General features: G+C 40.1%; 1 protein-coding gene across 16 annotated transcripts in view; it reads right to left on the reverse strand.

Moving 5' to 3' along the window:
• The window catches only part of epb41a (erythrocyte membrane protein band 4.1a), a 175,183-nt gene that overhangs the window by 54,690 nt on the left and 103,380 nt on the right, over positions 1-17,113 (reverse strand). For 15 of the 16 annotated variants that reach the window (XM_059654380.1, XM_059654382.1, XM_059654381.1 and 12 more), the window contains 2 exons: positions 4,603-4,775; positions 1,098-1,187 (listed from right to left, as the gene is read on the reverse strand). In XM_059654380.1, the coding sequence (XP_059510363.1) occupies positions 1,098-1,187; positions 4,603-4,775 (263 nt within the window). The remainder of the gene's footprint in view (positions 1-1,097; positions 1,188-4,602; positions 4,776-17,113) is intronic. The other variant, XM_059654387.1, reaches the window with a different exon arrangement.

Below are 17,113 nucleotides of genomic sequence, written 5' to 3' on the forward strand. Positions count from 1 at the left end.
ATCTCATAAAATAAAGTGCTCATCCCAGTTCAATCCATTGAATTTTCTCTGAACTGCATCCAATGCATCTATGTCTCTCCTTGAAAAAAGGCAAAAATTGAACACAGTTCTCCAGATGCACATCCTATGTATCAGACCACCACAGGTACTGTTTTACTTAAATAGGCTTTTGCCAAAAGAAGCAATGAATTATGATAAAATTGCAGTGTCAGGTATAAATGTCAAGATTTTGCATTCAGGAACATTCACTTGGAGAATATTCATAAAAATATCTTGAATTTAAAACACAAGTATTACTTGACACTTTTCTTGGTCTATCAGATGCTTGCTGATCATGTCAGCCTCAAGGATATTAATCTAACACATTTTGAATTGCACAGATTTAATTAAAAAATTAAGTACCCTCTCCACCAAAACATTTGCAATACAACTTTTCAAATTATGTTTTCTAATGTGCAAAAATCAAACTTGGATCAAAAATTTCCTTTTATTATTTTAGAAACCAAGAACAACATTAACAAGGAACGTTTAAATTTCTCTTGCTTTTGTAGTGAACTACAGGTATAACAATTAAAAAAAAGTCTAAATTCAGGTGGAGCTCATTCTTTTAAATGAAACGGGAAACTAGGCTAGCATTTTACAAATATCAAATTGGACAAAGTTCTGCAATATTTATTGTTTTAAGTGGATACACAATAAAATTGTAGGCAACTTTCTAATCAAATATAAATGTTTTAAATCCAAGTTCCCACTTCTCCAAAAAATCAGTGCAAAAGTATTCAAGTCCAAGGAATTAGGTCTTTTCTAAAGTGTGGGTTTTCATTTTCTTGGCTGGTTTACTAGTTAAAACACTTGAAATCAATCACACTAGATTACACAAAATACTTTTAACCTATTTTTCTAGATTACAGAAAATATTCTTAACACCAAATTTGGATCTAGGTGAGAGCTCTGATCTTAAACCATCATGCTTAGCAAATCAAACACAGGATAAAATAAGTGTTCAAGTGGTCAGTGCAATATTTCAAAGGGAACTTGCAAAAGGAAAGAGTGAAGAAACAGGAACACCGCAGAGCTTTAAGCCAACAAACTGGTACCTGGCTGCTCTTTGGGTGCTTCAATGCATCTGGGCTCAAGATCCTCGTCCAGTGGTAATTCAACAGAAGTTTTTGGAAACTTACGTTTAGCTGGAGAGAATGTGCACATGTTAACAATTTTTAAGTATTTTTGGTCAGAATAATTTCAAAATTTGTGGTTTAAGTAATTTGAAATTCATGAAATTTTCTTTCTTATTGAATAGTAATTGAACGAAGATACAAAATATCGGATTAAATTTTGAAATTTCACAATAGAGCTGAAAAATTCCCTCTGGAGATCAAGGTAAGTGGTGATTAAATTTGGAATTCTGAATAGTACATCCTGTTTTGCTACCAAATAGGATTTAATTTTTTTATTATGCTACTCAGTTTTGTTAAGATAATTAGTTACAGTTTGTCCCATCTGGATGAACACCAAACATAACCCCCGAGGCTATAAAATTATATGCGTGACCCCAAATCATTACTTTTCTTGTTTTGTTTTAAAAAATGTTCAACAATAAGATTTAAAACTAATTCATAAAATCCTAATCTTTAACAAGTGTACTTCAATCCAACTCAACTTTACTAGTCCAAAAATTTTTAGTTTGGGACCAAATACAACTCTATTCTTCTCAGCTCAATCTTTTATTTTCTAACTTTGATCAAATCACTTAACGGAAAAAAAGGTTTTGTACTTCTACACATAGTCATAGAGATGTACAGCACAGAAACAGACCCTTTGATCCAACTTGTTCATGCTGAGCCGATATCCTTGATAAATCTAGGCCCATTTGCCAGCATTTGGTCCATATCCCGCTAAACTCTTCCTATTCATTACCAATCCAGATGCCTTTAAATGTTGTAATTGTACTAGCTTTCACCACTCCCTCTGACAGCTTATTCCAGACACACACCACCCTCTGTGTGACAGAATTGCCCTTTAGGGCCCTTTTAACTCTTTCCCCCCTCACCTTAAACCTTGACTCCCCAAAACTGGGGAAAAGACTTTGTCTATTTACCCTAACCATGCCCCTCATGATTTATAAACCTCTGTAAAGGTCACCCCTCAGTTTCTGACATTCCAGGAAAAGTAGCCCCAGCCTATTCAGCCTTGCCCTATAGCTCATACCCTCCAACTCTGGCAAAATCCTTGTAAATCTTTCCTAAACCCTTTCAAGTTTCACAACATCCTTCCTATAGGAGAAAGACCAGAATTGCATGCAGAATTCCAACAGTGGCCTAACCAATGTTCTATATGGCCTCAACTTGACTTCTTAACTCCGATACTCAATGCACTGACCAATAAAAGGCAAGCAGACCAAATGTCATCTTCACTATCCTATCCTGTGACTCCGCTTTCAAGGAACAATGAACTCGCACTAAAAGGTTTCTTTGTTCACCACCATCCTCCTACCTACATTTAAGAGTATGAGTCCTGTTTTGATTTACCTTTTCAAAATGCAGCACCTTACATTTATCTAAATTAAACTCCATCTGGCACTCCTCGGTCCATTGGCCCATCTGATCAAGATACTGTTGTACTCTGAAGTAACGTTCTTCGCTGTCCACTACCCCTCCATTTTTGGTGTCATCTGCAAACTTACCAACCATAACTCTTACGTTCACATCCAGATCATTTATATAAAATGACAAGCAGCAGTGGACCCAACTCTGTTCCTTGTGGCACACCGCTGGTCACAGGTCTGTAGTCTGAAAAGCAACCCTTCACCACCACCCTCTGTTTTCTACCTTCGAGCCAGTTGTGTGTCCAATTGGCTAGTTATCCCTATATTCCATGTGATCTAACCTTGATAACCAGTTCACCATGAGGAATCTTGTCAAACAGCTCAGTGAAGTCCATATAGATCACGTCCAATGCTCTGCCTTCTTCAATCCTCTTTGTTACTTTTTCAAAAAAACCCAATTCGTGAGACAGATTCCCATACACAAAACCATGTTGACTATCCGTAATCAGTTCTTGCCTTTCAAAATACATGTAAATCCTGTCCCTCAGGATTCCCTCCAATAAACTTGCCCACCACCAATGTCAGGCTTACCAGTCTATAGTTCCCTGGCTTTTCCTTACAACCTTTCTTAAAGCAGCACCACATTAGCCAAACTCCAGTCTTGCTCATCTGTGGCTATTGATGATATAAATATCTCAGCTTGGGGCCCAGCAATCACTTCCTTAGCTTCCCACAGAGTTCTAAGTTAGACCTTATCAGATCCCAGGGATTTATCCACCTTTTATGCATTTTAAGCCATCCAGCACTTCCTTCTCTGTAATATGTAATGTTTTCCAAGATGTGCTGTCTATTTTCCCATGTTCCAAATCTTCCATATCCTTGTCCACAGTAAACACTATGCAAAATACATGTTTAGTACCTCCCCATCTCCTACAGCTCCACACATAGGTGGCCTTGCTGATCTTTAGTGGGTCTTATTCTCTCCCTTGTTACCTTTTTATCCTTAACTCTACTTGCCAAGATTATCTGATGTCCCCTTTTTGGCCTCCTGATTTTCCTGTTAAGTATACTCCTACTGTCTTTATACTCTTTATCTTCATCTAAGCCTTTAACACTATGGCAATGCCAGTCTACATTGGAGATTTTAAAATCACCTACCATAACGCCCTTTTATCCTGACAGATAACCGAGATCTCCTTACAAACATGTTTCTCAATATATATTGAATGAGCACTTATGAATCAAAGTCTGGTAAAATAAAGTTAAAAATTTGTTTAGCTACAAATGACTGTAGAATAAGTAATTACCCATTATGATAGTACTTCTTGAAATGCTAGTGCAGCACTTTAAAATGATCCACGAAGAAGTCAGTAGATAGAAAATAATTTTACTTGTTCCTTGAAACTTAAGGACGAATCCTACATCTTAAGAAGTTTCTAAGTGATTAGCAATTGGTGTTTAAACCCTGACAAAATAAGAACATGAACTTTCTTTAGAGGATGTAAACTTTCTGCCAATCCCTAAAACATGGACATAGAAAAGGAACTCATGAGCTTTATTTCAATTGCTCCATTAAATGAGATACTCTTTGTAGCTTTCAAGTACTCAGCCAAGCATTTGAGTAATCAATTTCTTGCACATTTTGGTTGTCAAAAAATGAAGATCTATGATTTTAAATATTTATACAACTGTATAAAGATTGCCTCCTTATGTAAGGAAGGCCTCATACAAAGCCGAAGGCAAGGCCATCAAATCATCAATCAGAACTTCCAAACTGTAGCAGAATTTTACGCTCTACAGTGGGATACCAATTTTCATCACATATATATAAACTACTGAGCCTGAAGCCAAACTGCAGAAATTGATTGAACATGCAACTATTTTTTTTTTAGAAAGCTACATAAATTTTATGTTTAATAAAATTTGCTGTATTTGCTCTAACTATCTACAGTAGTTCAATGCACAAACACAAAACAGTGCAGTGATTAAATATTTACAACTTAATTACATTAACTTGCAGATGCAATCCAAAAATGTGAAGTCTCTGGCAATTTTACCTCCATCAAGGCTTCTGGATGCCCTTTTGCTTGCAGTTCGCTCAAACCGTGGTGCAGGTCTATCAATTAGAGCACTTGCTTCTCTGGTCTGAGCCTGTGTTCGACCACTATAACGGAATTTGGAACCCAGGGACAGGAATTTGCTCTTCGCTGTGGATTCAGGTGTTGTTAGTCTGTGAAGTAAACAAAAAGTAAAATATCCCAAGCAAAACCTCCAAAAATATTCTTCTAAATGATGTGCAAATATCACTCTTCTACTTGCCTCCCAGTCAGTCATTCATTTTTACCCCTGAAAGTGAGGACACTTACTTATTGGAAAATGATTCCTGCAATCTGATGAGACCTTACCAAGTTGGTAAGTTTCATTTCTGAGCCCAGACTGTAAGTGTTGTCAGGTTATGAGATCAAGCCTGATCCTGATCCGGTCCACACACGCAAAATGCCTCCCAAGCAAGCTTTTTCAGTAGGTGACAGATAACAAATGGCGAGTAAGATGACTGACTAATATTTTGCATCCTTAGTCACAATGTCAAGGTAAAATAGACATCAACAGCTAATGACCAGTTGAGATCAGTTAACTCAGCACAAATTAATAATAAAACCTGGTGACATCTAGTGTGTATAATACAGTACTAATCAGAGCAGTGCCTTTACTAAAGAGTCCAATAATTCTGGGGAAAAAAAAATTGAACTATCTAAAAGGATATAAAAAAGGGGAAAGTGAAGTCCAGGTCAAACTGTTGATTGAGATGTTAGCAGTTTAAAAGGTCTCATGAAGAGACACTTACTAAATCAGATAGCCCCAAATGAATTCAGAAGGTTGCTGGAAATTAATCAAGTTCAGCCATGCCAACTGAACAAGGAACTTTAGGAGGAAACAGGGTGATCCTTCACTGAAGTTTGAGTATGTCTAATGCCACTGCTGAGGGTAATCCCCTGTTGAAACTTTAGTTCTGAAATTTGCAACTAGACTATTACAAACAGTTCTTACACAGTGAAAAGTAGTTTTGATATGGTTTGGCTAAAAGTACATTGGCAGTCCCTTGTGAGTATGATCACTGACTGACCGTCACAGTAAGCGAACCTTGCAGAACCAAAGCTAAGCTCAGTGACTCTATCTCCACCATTGAGTACTATTGTTGATATAAAAAAAATTAGCTTGCTCAAAAAAAATAACTGATTGGACATTCAATCCTAATTTTACCAACACAGTATCAATATCAGGTTTACTGGCATCACCAGCCAGTTGAAATTGTTTCATGTATTTTGGAAGTGCTAAAACCGGTGCAGCACTTAGCACAGCTTTCAATTTGTCAAAAGCATACTGAAATTCCTTTACCTATTCAACTAACTTGTATTTCTTAAATAATCCTGTGTAACAACATTTTTTAGTCAAATTTATGGCAAAATTAGCTCTTGGTAATCAAACAACTTGTTCAGGTTTCGTAAATGTTCTTCCCAGGTTTGGCAGAACACAACTGAATCATCAAGACATACAACATAGTTGTGTAATATCCCAAAGATCTTGTTGGTTAATGTTTGGACAGCTGCTGATGCACTTTTCAGTCTATCCAGTGTTAGAAAGCCAGATATTTTGTTTTATCACACAATGATACTTACCTTATTCTTCTAAAGATTTTTTTTTCGCCCCCAGTATAAGGCCATGAGATGTAGGAGCAGAAGTAGGCCTTTTGGCCCAGTGAGTCTGCTCCATAACTCTAAGATTATGACTGGTCTTTTAATCCCCACTCTACTTTTTGCTTTTTTGCCCCATTTACTGTCAATTCCCCTACTGATTGAAAACTTGTCTATCTCAGCACTGAATATTCTTCATGACCTAGCCTCAGTGATAAAAATATCCACTTATTTACTATCTTGTGAGAGAATAAATTCCTTTTTATCTAGGTTTTAGAACTTAAACTACTTTAACAGGGAGGTGGGAACCTCAGGAGAGGCTCTGAGATAGCTAGAGTGGGTGAGGGCTTAAGGAGAAATAGAATCATGATAGTAAATAAAAGAAAACAAGAAGCAGCTGAGCAATGTAGCACTAAGATGAGTGAGAACCATGTAATGGCAGAAAAAGAAAGAGTGCTTAAAAACAAAGTTTTTTTTCTGGTGCAAGTGGTAAAATTCAAAACAAAAGTAAATAAAAACCAGCATCAGAACAGTTTACCTGAATGCATTCGAAACAAGGTAAATGAGTTAACAACACAAATCGTTATGAATGGGTATGATTTAGTGGCCATTACAAAGACATGGTTACAGGGTGGTCACAACTGGGAGTTAAATATCCAGAGGTTTCAGACTATTCAGAAAGACAGACAGAAGGAAAGGACATTGGTGGTGTAGTTCTGATATTTCAAAATAACATCAGTGCAGTAGAGAGATGATACTGGTTCAATCTTTTTTTCCATAGAACCAGTGCAGAAATTAGAAGTAGCAAGGGTAAAAAGTCACTGATAAGTGTAGTCTATAGGCCATCAAATAATAGTATCATGGTGGGGTAGCAATTACAAAAGAAAACACTGATGAATGTAAAAATGGTATGGCTATTATCAGGAGGAATTTTAATCTATATATTGATTGGCCACACAGTTGGGCAAGGCAACCTTGAGGAGTAGTTCATTGAACGTATCCATGATAGGTTCCTCAAACAGTATGCAATGGAACCCACAAGGGAGCCAGCTATCCTATTGATGGTCCTGTGTAATGAAACAGGAATAATTAATTATCTCATAGTTAGGGATGCTCTTGGAAGGAGCAATCACATTATGGTTGATTTTAAAATACAGATGGAGAGTGAGAAGGTGAAATTTAATATCAGTATCTCATGCTTAAGGAAAGGCGACTACAATGGGATGAGCATGGAGTTGGTTAAGGAAGACTGGGAGCAAAGATTGGAATGGGACAATTGAGAAACAGTGGAGGACTTTCACCCCAGCTTTAAACAGTGCTCAGCAAAAGTATTACCAGTGAGAAAGAAGGACTGTAGGAGAAGGGATAATCAGCCATGGGTAACTAAAGGAATAAAGGAGGTATCAAAATGAAAGCTAATGCATTCAAAATGGCAAAAATTAGTTGGAAACTAGAAGACTGAGAAATCTTTAAAAGGTCAACAAAAAATTATGAAGAAAAGCTATAAAAGGCAAGATAGATGATACGTTTATAAAATCATGTGGCTAAAAGAGCTACTCCTTTTTGAGGATTTTCAGTGCTGGAGCTGATTTCCTCAAACTCTTGGAGCAGTAATTACTGTTTTATAAGCTGTTACATTATTTTTGGAACTTTGGCGGGGGGGGGGCGGGGGGGAGAAATAGATCAAAACAATGGCACTTTAAAAAAAGGAGGCAGACAGACAGACAAATGCAAGTGACCACATGGGCAGTGATTCAAATGAAAAAAGAAACCTATACTGCTGTCTGACCCAGAAGTAATGTGCACAGCTGCTGCCTTTGCTGTCTAGTTTCAAGTCTCTCTGGGCATTGGAGTTGCAAAGTCAGCATCATAACAAAGGCTGATGCCTATCTAAATAGAAGATTACAGCATTTTGTTTACAAGACTGGACAAGCTTGGTTCATCACTAAGTAAAAAATTAGGACAGAGTGAACTTGGTAAGGAGTTTGGTAGAAAATTACTGGGTGATGAAAAGCAGCAGATGTAGTTCATGATTCACAACAAAGATACGGCCCTGTGAGGAATAATGTTTCTACAAAAAGATTAAACCGGACATGTTTAGCCAAAGAAAATAAAAATGGAATCAAGTTAAAAGAAATAAAAGATAGAATGTAGCAAAAAAGAAGGGTAAACCAGAGATTTAAAAAGTTTTAAAAGCCAAACGAGAGAGAAAATATAAACTGAAGGTAAGCTGGCAATTTCTTTTAAAGACACACTATAGTACCTTCTTTAAAGATATAAAATGGAAGAAGGGCCAAAGTTTCTGTTACTCCTTGGAGAACAAAGCTGCTAAATAATAAAAGCAAGTCTGGAAATGGAAGATTAGGTGAATGAATATTTTGTATTAGTCTTCTTGGTAGAAGAATGTTAATAATATACCAAAAATACTAAATCAAGGGACAAAGTCAGGAGTAAATAAATACAATAACTACCTCTAGAGACAGATGCACTAGGAAAGCTGATGAGACTAAAGGCAGATAACCTCCCTGCACCCAATGAGTTGCATTTAAATCATCAGAGGAATTGGTGAAGAGATAGTGGATGCACTGGTAGCACTTTTCAACCAATCCATAGATTCTGAAAAGTTCCATACAATATAAAACTGCCAATGTAGCACTCTTATTTTAAAGGGGGGAGAAAAAAAAACAAATTATTAACAGACAAGTGGGCATTACATCTTCTATTTGGAAGAAGTTATAATCTATTATAAAGGATATAACAGCAGGGCAATTACAAACACATAACATAATCAAGCTGAGTCAGCTCGACTTCATGAAGAGGAGATCATGCCTGACAAGTCCCCTAAGAATCTTATATCGTTCAACCAGGTTGTCACTCATTCTTCTGAGCTCAAATTCAGCATCATAAAAAGGCTGATTCCTACCTAAATCCAAGATTACAACATTGTATTTACAAGATTGGACAAGTTTGGTTCATTACTTAAGTAAAGAATTAGGACAGAGTATCAAGCAGGATAGATAAAGGTAAATCAGTAGGACTAGTATGTTTGGAATTCCAATGGGTTTCGAAAAGATACCGCATTTAAGCTACTTACAGCGTGTGGTTTTGGAGGTAATACATTAATATGGATTGACTAACTAATAGAAGACCAAGTTGAGATAAGGGTGCCATCCTGAAAAGTCCCATATAACTAGGGGAGTGCCACAGAGATCATTACTGGGCCAGTGACATATAGCAGCTGATGAGGAGTCAAAATCTCAGCAGGTTATATACAAACGCAGGAAAACGTGAGATTACACACTTTGGCTGAAAGAGGAGGAGCTGAATATTTTTTAAATGGAGAAAGACTGCAGAAAGCTGCAGCAAAGGGAGGGGTTGGAGGTTTTGGGGGTCCTCATGCATTAAATCAAAAAGCCAGTATGCAAGTTCAGTGGGTGATAGGATATTCAGGGGAATGTTGTCCTTTATTTCAAAGGGTTTGGAGAATCAAAATAAATGAAGTCTTGCTAAAACTTTAAATGGCATTAGTTTGACCATACCTGGAATACTGTAAATAGTTTTGGTGCGATTATTGAAAGAAAGATATGTTGGTATTGGAGGTAGTCCTGACAAGGCTCACACTCTCAATACCAATTATTTTCTTATGAGAAGAGGTTGAGTAGGTTGGGCTTATACTCATTTGAACTCAATAAGAGACAACCTGCTTGAACTATACAAGATTCTTAAGCTGTTTGATAGATGTGTATATTGTGATTCCTCTCGTGAGAGAGTCGAGGACCTGAGAGCATAATCTCAGAGTAAGGAATCACTCATTTACATTAGAACATAAGAAATAGGACCAAGAGTAGGACATCTGGCCCCTTGAGCCTGCTCCGCATTTAATAAGATCAAGGCTGATCTTTTTGCAGACTCAGCTGCACTTACCCACCAGCTCACCATAACCCTTAATTCCTTTACAGTTCAAAAATCCATTGACTATTGCCTTAAAAAAGAAATTCAACAAGGAAACCTCAGTTGCTTCATTGAGCAAGGAATTCCATAGATTCACAGCCATTTTAGAGAAGAAGTTCTTCTTCAATTCAGAAGTAAATCTGCTCCCACTGATTTTGAGGCTATGCCTCCTAGTTCTAATTTCACCCACTAGTGGAAACAACCTCCCTGCTTCTATCTTGTCTATCCCTTCATAATTTTATGTTTCTATAAGATCACCCCTTATTCTTCTGAACTTCAATATGTATAGTCCCAGTCTACTCAAACTCTCCTCAGAAAACAATGCTCTCAACTCCAGAATCAACCGAGTAAACCTCTTCTGCTCCCCTCCTGTGCGGTACATCCTTTCTCAAGTAAGGAACCAAAACTGCACACAGTACTGCAGGTGTGGCCTCACCAGCACTCTACACAGCTGCAGCATAACCTCCCTGTTTTTGAACTCCATCCCTCTAGCAATGAAGGACAAGATTCTATTTGCCTTAATTACCTGGGGGACATGCAAACCAACTTATATTCATGCACAAGGACACCCAGGTCCCTCTGCACAGTAGCATGCTGCAATTATTCACTATATAAATAAGGCCCATTTTGCTGTTATTCCAACCAAAATGGATGACCTCACATTTACAAACACTGTACTCCATCTGCCAGACCCTTGCCCACTCACTTAACCTATCTTTATCCCACTGCAGACTTTCAGTGTCCTCTGTACACTTTGGTGTACCACTCATCTTTTGTGTCATCTGCAAACTTTGACACACTACACTTGGTCCCCAATTCTAAATCATGTATGTAAACTGTAAACAGTTGCAGTGTTAATGCTGATCCCTGAGGCACACTGCTAGCTACTGATCTCCTAACAGAAAAGCACCCATTTATCCCCACTGTTTGTTTTCTGTCAGTTAACCCATCCTCTATCCATGCTAATGCATTACCTGTAACACCACGCACCTTTATCTTATGCAGCAGCCTTTTGTGCAGCACCTTGTCGAATGCCTTCTGTAAATCATAATAAAACACATCCATCGGTTCCCCATTCTCCACTATGTTCATAATGTCCTCAAAGATTCCCAGTAAATTACTTAAACATGGCCTGCTTTTCATGGACCTATGTTGCCAATTTCTATCCAACTATCTTGCTATTTCTTCCTTAATAATAGATTCAAGCATTTTCTCTTCTACAGAAGTTAAGCTCATGGGTCTAATCTAATTTCAGCTCTTTCAGCCAAATTTTTTCCCTGTTCTCCATCTTGGGTTGATTTTCTTCCTTGTAACAAACTTGTGTTTTTCTTTCGAAATTCCATTGATAACCTTGTGGGTATATCTGCAGATACTGACCACATAGTAGCCAAATTGCAGAAACAATAGTTATGGTCTGTCACATCAGGTTTCATATTGAATCTGTCTTGTCCGGTATTACCATAAATTGGGATCATAACAAATTGAAGGATCTTGTGGAAATCCACTGAAGACTGCAGCAATCAGCAAATTTTTAAAGGATAAAAAAAGAGAAATTTAAAGGAAACTCTAGAATTGGAAGATGAGTGGAAAGGAAGAGCCAACTGGAAAGAAAGAGGAGGGTGGAGAAATGGGAAATGACATTTTAAAAACATTGAACTCCAAAGAGACAGAAATCAAACAAAATGACCTGGCTCAAGAAAAGCCTACAAGTGAAAGAATAAAAAATAAATAATAGTTCCGGTGTGATTCTCATTCCGATGAGAGATTCGATGTGACCTAGAAATCTGCGTTTACATAGAAATTAGGAGCAGTAGTAAACCATTCAGCTGTTTAAGCCTGCACCACCATTCAACATGATGATGGCTGGTTATGTGACTCAGTCCCGTCCCTGCTTTCTCCCAAACCCTTTGATTCCTTTGCCTTAAAGGCTATATCTAACTCCTTCTGAAAACATTCACTGCTTTGGCTTCAGTTGCTGTCTGTGGCAGAGAATTACAAAGGTTCACTACTCTGGATAAAAAAAATTCTCCTAACCTCAGTCCTAAATGGCCTATCCTATATTAGGCTGTGGTCCCTGGTCTGGTCACTCTGATCTTGGGAACATCCTTCCAGCATAAATTCTGTCTAGTCCTGTCAGACTTTTATCAGTTTCTACGAGATTCTCTCACCCCAACCACCACTATCACCCCGTGCCCCCCACACTTCTTTTCTGAACTCCAGCAAGCATAGTCCTAACTGATTCTCTTTCCAAATGTCAGTCCTGCCATCCCAGGAATCAGTCTGGTATAAAATTTTGTGCACTCCCTCCATAGCCAGAACACCTTTCCTCAGATAAGGAGAGCAAAACTGCATATTGTTCTAAATGTGGTCTCATTAAGACCTGGTATAATTGCAGCAAGACATCCCTGCTTCTGTACTCAAATCCTCTTGCTATGAAGGCCAATGTGCTATTTTCTTTCTTTGTTGCCTGATGAAGCTGCATGCTTACTTTCAGCAACTGGCATGGAAGCTTGTCCCATGCCTCACTGCATGACCCCTTGCCCCAGTCGATTGCCATTCAGATAATAATCTATCTTCTTCTTTTGCTGTCAAAGCAGATTGTATCCATATTATGCTTCATCTGCTGGACATTTTCCCCACTCACTGAACACTGCTAAATCACACTAATGTGTCTCTGCTTCCTTCTCATAGTTCATCCTCCTAATGGGACATCTACAAACTTAAGGATATTACATTTAGTTCTTTTATTTAAATCCTGAGAATGGTGAGTAGTTAGAGTCTGGATACTTCTCTTCTGGGGCTATTTTGGCTTGGTTGCTCAACAGAGTTGGACACAGTTAGTCCATCAGGTCTCTCCAGAGAGACTGATGGCAAAGATCTGTGTGTGCATTTGCGTATGTGTGGTGGCAATTGCACTGGGAAGGAGACTCGGCACGTTAGTTTTCAGGACAGGGAGTTGCAGACTTGGGAGGGAGGGAGGATTCCAATTGATGAAGGGGGCAACTGTATTTGTAATGGACTGGGAAACAGTAAGCATGACTTCGAAAGAGGCAATGAGGGTATGGTGAGACGTGTCCACCATCAGGACATCCTCATTTCAATTTGGTTAGTTAGTGGCTTGGAGTTGAACTAGAAAGTACTGGTGTTCCCATGTTTCTGCTGTTTTTGTCCTTCTAGATGGAAGTGGTCTTGGGTTTGGAAGGTGCTGCCTAGGATCTTTGGTAAATGTCTGTGGTGTATCTTGTAGATAGCAAACATTGCTGCTACTGGGCGTCATTGCTGACAGGAATGGATACTTGGAGATGTAGCGCCAAGCTTCTTGAGTGTTGTTGGAGTAATGCATTTGGCAAGTAGGATATATTCCATTACACTCCTAACTTGTGCCTTGTAGATGATTGACAGGCCTTGGGGAGTCAGATGAGTCAACTCGCTGCAGTATTCCCAGCCTCTGACCTGTTCTTGCAGTCTGTGTTTATGTGGCAAGTTCAGTTCAGTTCCTGGTCAATGGTAACACGCGCCCCCCAAGATGTTGATAGCACAGGATTCAATGATGGTAACACTACTGACATTGGTTAGATTGTCTGTCTCATACTGATGATGGTCATAGCCTGGCATTTGAATGACGTAAATGTTACTTGCCACCTGACAGGCCAGGCCTGGATTGTGCAAATCTTGCTGCACTTGCACACGGACTGCTTCACTGTCTGAGAAGTTCTGAATGGAGCCGAATATTGCGCAATATCACTGAAAAGTCCCACCTCTGACCTTGAGAGAGGGAAGGTCATTGATGAAGCAGCTGAAGATGGTTGGGCCTAGGAGTCTACCCTGAGGAACTCCTGCAGAGATATCTTGGAGCTGAGATGACTGATCCCTGTCAACCATGGCCATCTCTGTGCCAAATATGACTCCAGCCACCGGAAAGTTTACCCCTAATATCCATTGATTCCAAATTTTGCTAGGGCTCCTTGATGCCACACTAGATTGAATGCAGCCTTGATGTCAAGAGTTGTCACTCTTGCATCACCTCTGGAATTTAGCTCTTTTGTCTGTGTTTGAACCAAGCTGTAATGAGGTCAGGAGCGGAGTGGTCCTGGCAGAACCCAAACTGGGCTTCTCTGTGCGTGTTATTGCTGAGCAGGTGCTGCTTGATAGCTTGATGACACCTTCTATTATGCATACTGCATACCTGTCTGCTGCTCCTGTCCATGTGGTCTGAAATTCCTGATTGCCAACGCTACAGAATACTTTCCTACCTGGGGCTGAGCAGGTACCTGACTTTCGGATGTCATGAGTCCCACCAGTCTAAAGTGTTCCTTCCTCGGCCAACTGCAGAGATGTAGCAACGAAGTGCCCATCCAGTTGTCCTCCACGACTCTCAAAGCCCAACATATCCACGAAGATGTTAGTATCTGAACTGGCACGTGGGGAAGGAGGTAGCCTTGCCAGTGCTTCTTCTGAGGCCTCAGTACATAAATCATCAATGGTTAGGGAGGTGGCTTCTGTGGGAAGTGGGTGCTTCACAGCAGAGTGAGAGCTAGAGAAGGCTGTGACACTTACCCTGCAACAACAGAAAGTCACTTTGTTTCAACAATACTGATCATTCCTCCCCACCTTAGAAGGGGCACTGTCCTAGGTGACGAGCTCTGCTGTCAGGATCCGGCAAGGCAACTTCCCCTGCCTGTCATCTGGGATGAGGACTGCCCTTCTTTACACCACCCCATCCACCAGGATCCCTGTTGGAGAATCATAGTGCCATCTTCCTCTTCTCTGCCATTTTCCAACTCCATTCTTGACCACATAGGGCAGCTTTGGAGTGACAATACCTAGCACAGCACCCTTTTAAAGATGTGCAGGCACAAGGGATAAGCCTCTTTCGCTAGATATCAGCTGAGTGACAAGTTGTTCTAGGAATAGTGGGTGCACAAGGGAGGCTGGAATCTGATATGAGACATGTCACAGTGATGGCATATGTAATTAATATACAGTTTGTAACATGCAGCAAGAAAACTTGCTCATCCTGTAAAAATCTTGATGCAACTCCGATTCAGCCCCAAGGCTCAGAATTTTGGTACCAGAATTGTTATCGGTCTCTGGGGAACCATGAAAGAATCATTGCACCTTATCAAATATAGCAGAAGCTTAACTATGTGAATTACGTACTAAGTATCACAGACACGAGAGGGCATTGCTGGCTGGCGAGCAATTCTTGCCCAACCCTAGCTGCCCTTGAGAAGTCAATGGTGGGTTACCATCTAGAACCGCTGCAGTCCACCTGCTGTGGATTGACCCACAATGCCATTAGGAAGGGAATTCCAGGATTTTGACGCAGCGTCAGTGAAGTAACAGCGATATATTTCCAAGTCAGGATGAGGAGTGGCTTGGAGGAAAACACGAAGTTGGCAGTGTTCCCAAATGTCTGCCACTATTGTCCACCTAGATGGAAGTGTTCATGGTTTTGGAAGGTGCTGCCTGAGAATCTTTGTTGACTTTCTGCAGTGTATCTTATAGACAGTACACACTGCTGCTACTGAACGTCAGTGGTGGAGGGAGTGGATGTTTGTGGATGTAGTGCCAGTCGAGTGGGCTGCTTTGTCCTGGATGGTGTCAAGCTTCCCGAGTGTTGTTGGGGCTGCATTTATCCAGGCAAGTGGGAAGTATTCCATCACACTCCCGACCTGTGCCTTTTAGACGGTGGAGAGGCTTTGAGGAGTCAAGAGGTGAGTTACTTGTCGCAGTATCCCTAACTTTGACCTTCTCTTGTAGCCACTGTTTATGTGGGGAGTCTAGTTGAGTTTCTGATCAATGATAATTCCAGGATGTTGATAGTGGGAGATTCAGTGATGATAACATCATTGAATGTAAGGGGTGTTGGTTAGATTGCCTCTTTTTGGTGATGGTCATAACTTGGCATTTGTGTGATGTGAATATCACTTGCCACTTATCAGCCCAAGCATGGGTATTGTCCAGTGTCTTGTTGCATTTGAACACTGACTGCTTCAGTATCTGAGGAATCATGAATTGTGCTGAACGTTGTGCAATCAGTGAACATCCCCACTTCTGACCTTAGGATGCAAGGAAGGTCATTGAGGATGCAGCTGAAGATGGTTGGGTAATCAGCAAATATCGCATGTTAATATGTTAAAACAATACTACGACAGGGTGGAGAATCAGGACAAAACTGTATTTATTGTGATATGAGAAATAGGGAGTGAAATAAGAAATCATGGAAATTTGAAAATGAATTAGAGTCTGAAAATTCAAAAGCTGACAGTCCAGTAATCAGAGATAATGGGAACTGCAGATGCTGGAGAATTCGAAGATAATAAAATGTGAGGCTGGATGAACACAGCAGGCCAAGCAGCATCTCAGGAGCACAAAAGCTGACGTTTCGGGCCTGGACCCTTCATCAGAGAGGGGGATGGGGAGAGGGAACTGGAATAAATAGGGAGACAGGGGGAGGCAGACCGAAGATGGAGATTAAAGAAGGTAGGTGGAGAGAGTATAGGTGGGGAGGTAGGGAGGGGATAGGTCAGTCCAGGGAAGACGGACAGGTCAAGGAGGTGGGATGAGGTTAGTAGGTAGATGGGGGTGCGGCGTGGGGTGGGAGGAAGGGAAGGGTGAGAGGAAGAACCAGTTAGGGAGGCAGAGACAGGTTGGACTGGTTTTGGGATGCAGTGGGGGGAATCAGAGATAGTTAGAACTGCCGACGTTGGAGTCAGAGGTAACACAACATGGAGCTGGAGGAACACAGTAGGCCAGGCAGCATCAGAGGAGCAGGAAAGCTGATTATATACATGGTGTCAGTATAGGGCATATGTTACCCATAAACATCCATATACATCCAACACAAAAACACCACAAGTGAGAGAAGCAATCAATGGCATTATTATGGATAACAGCATTATTGAACTGAGACAGTAGCTGG

This window comes from Stegostoma tigrinum, chromosome 24 (assembly GCF_030684315.1).
Source record: "Stegostoma tigrinum isolate sSteTig4 chromosome 24, sSteTig4.hap1, whole genome shotgun sequence".
NCBI lineage: Eukaryota > Metazoa > Chordata > Chondrichthyes > Orectolobiformes > Stegostomatidae > Stegostoma > Stegostoma tigrinum.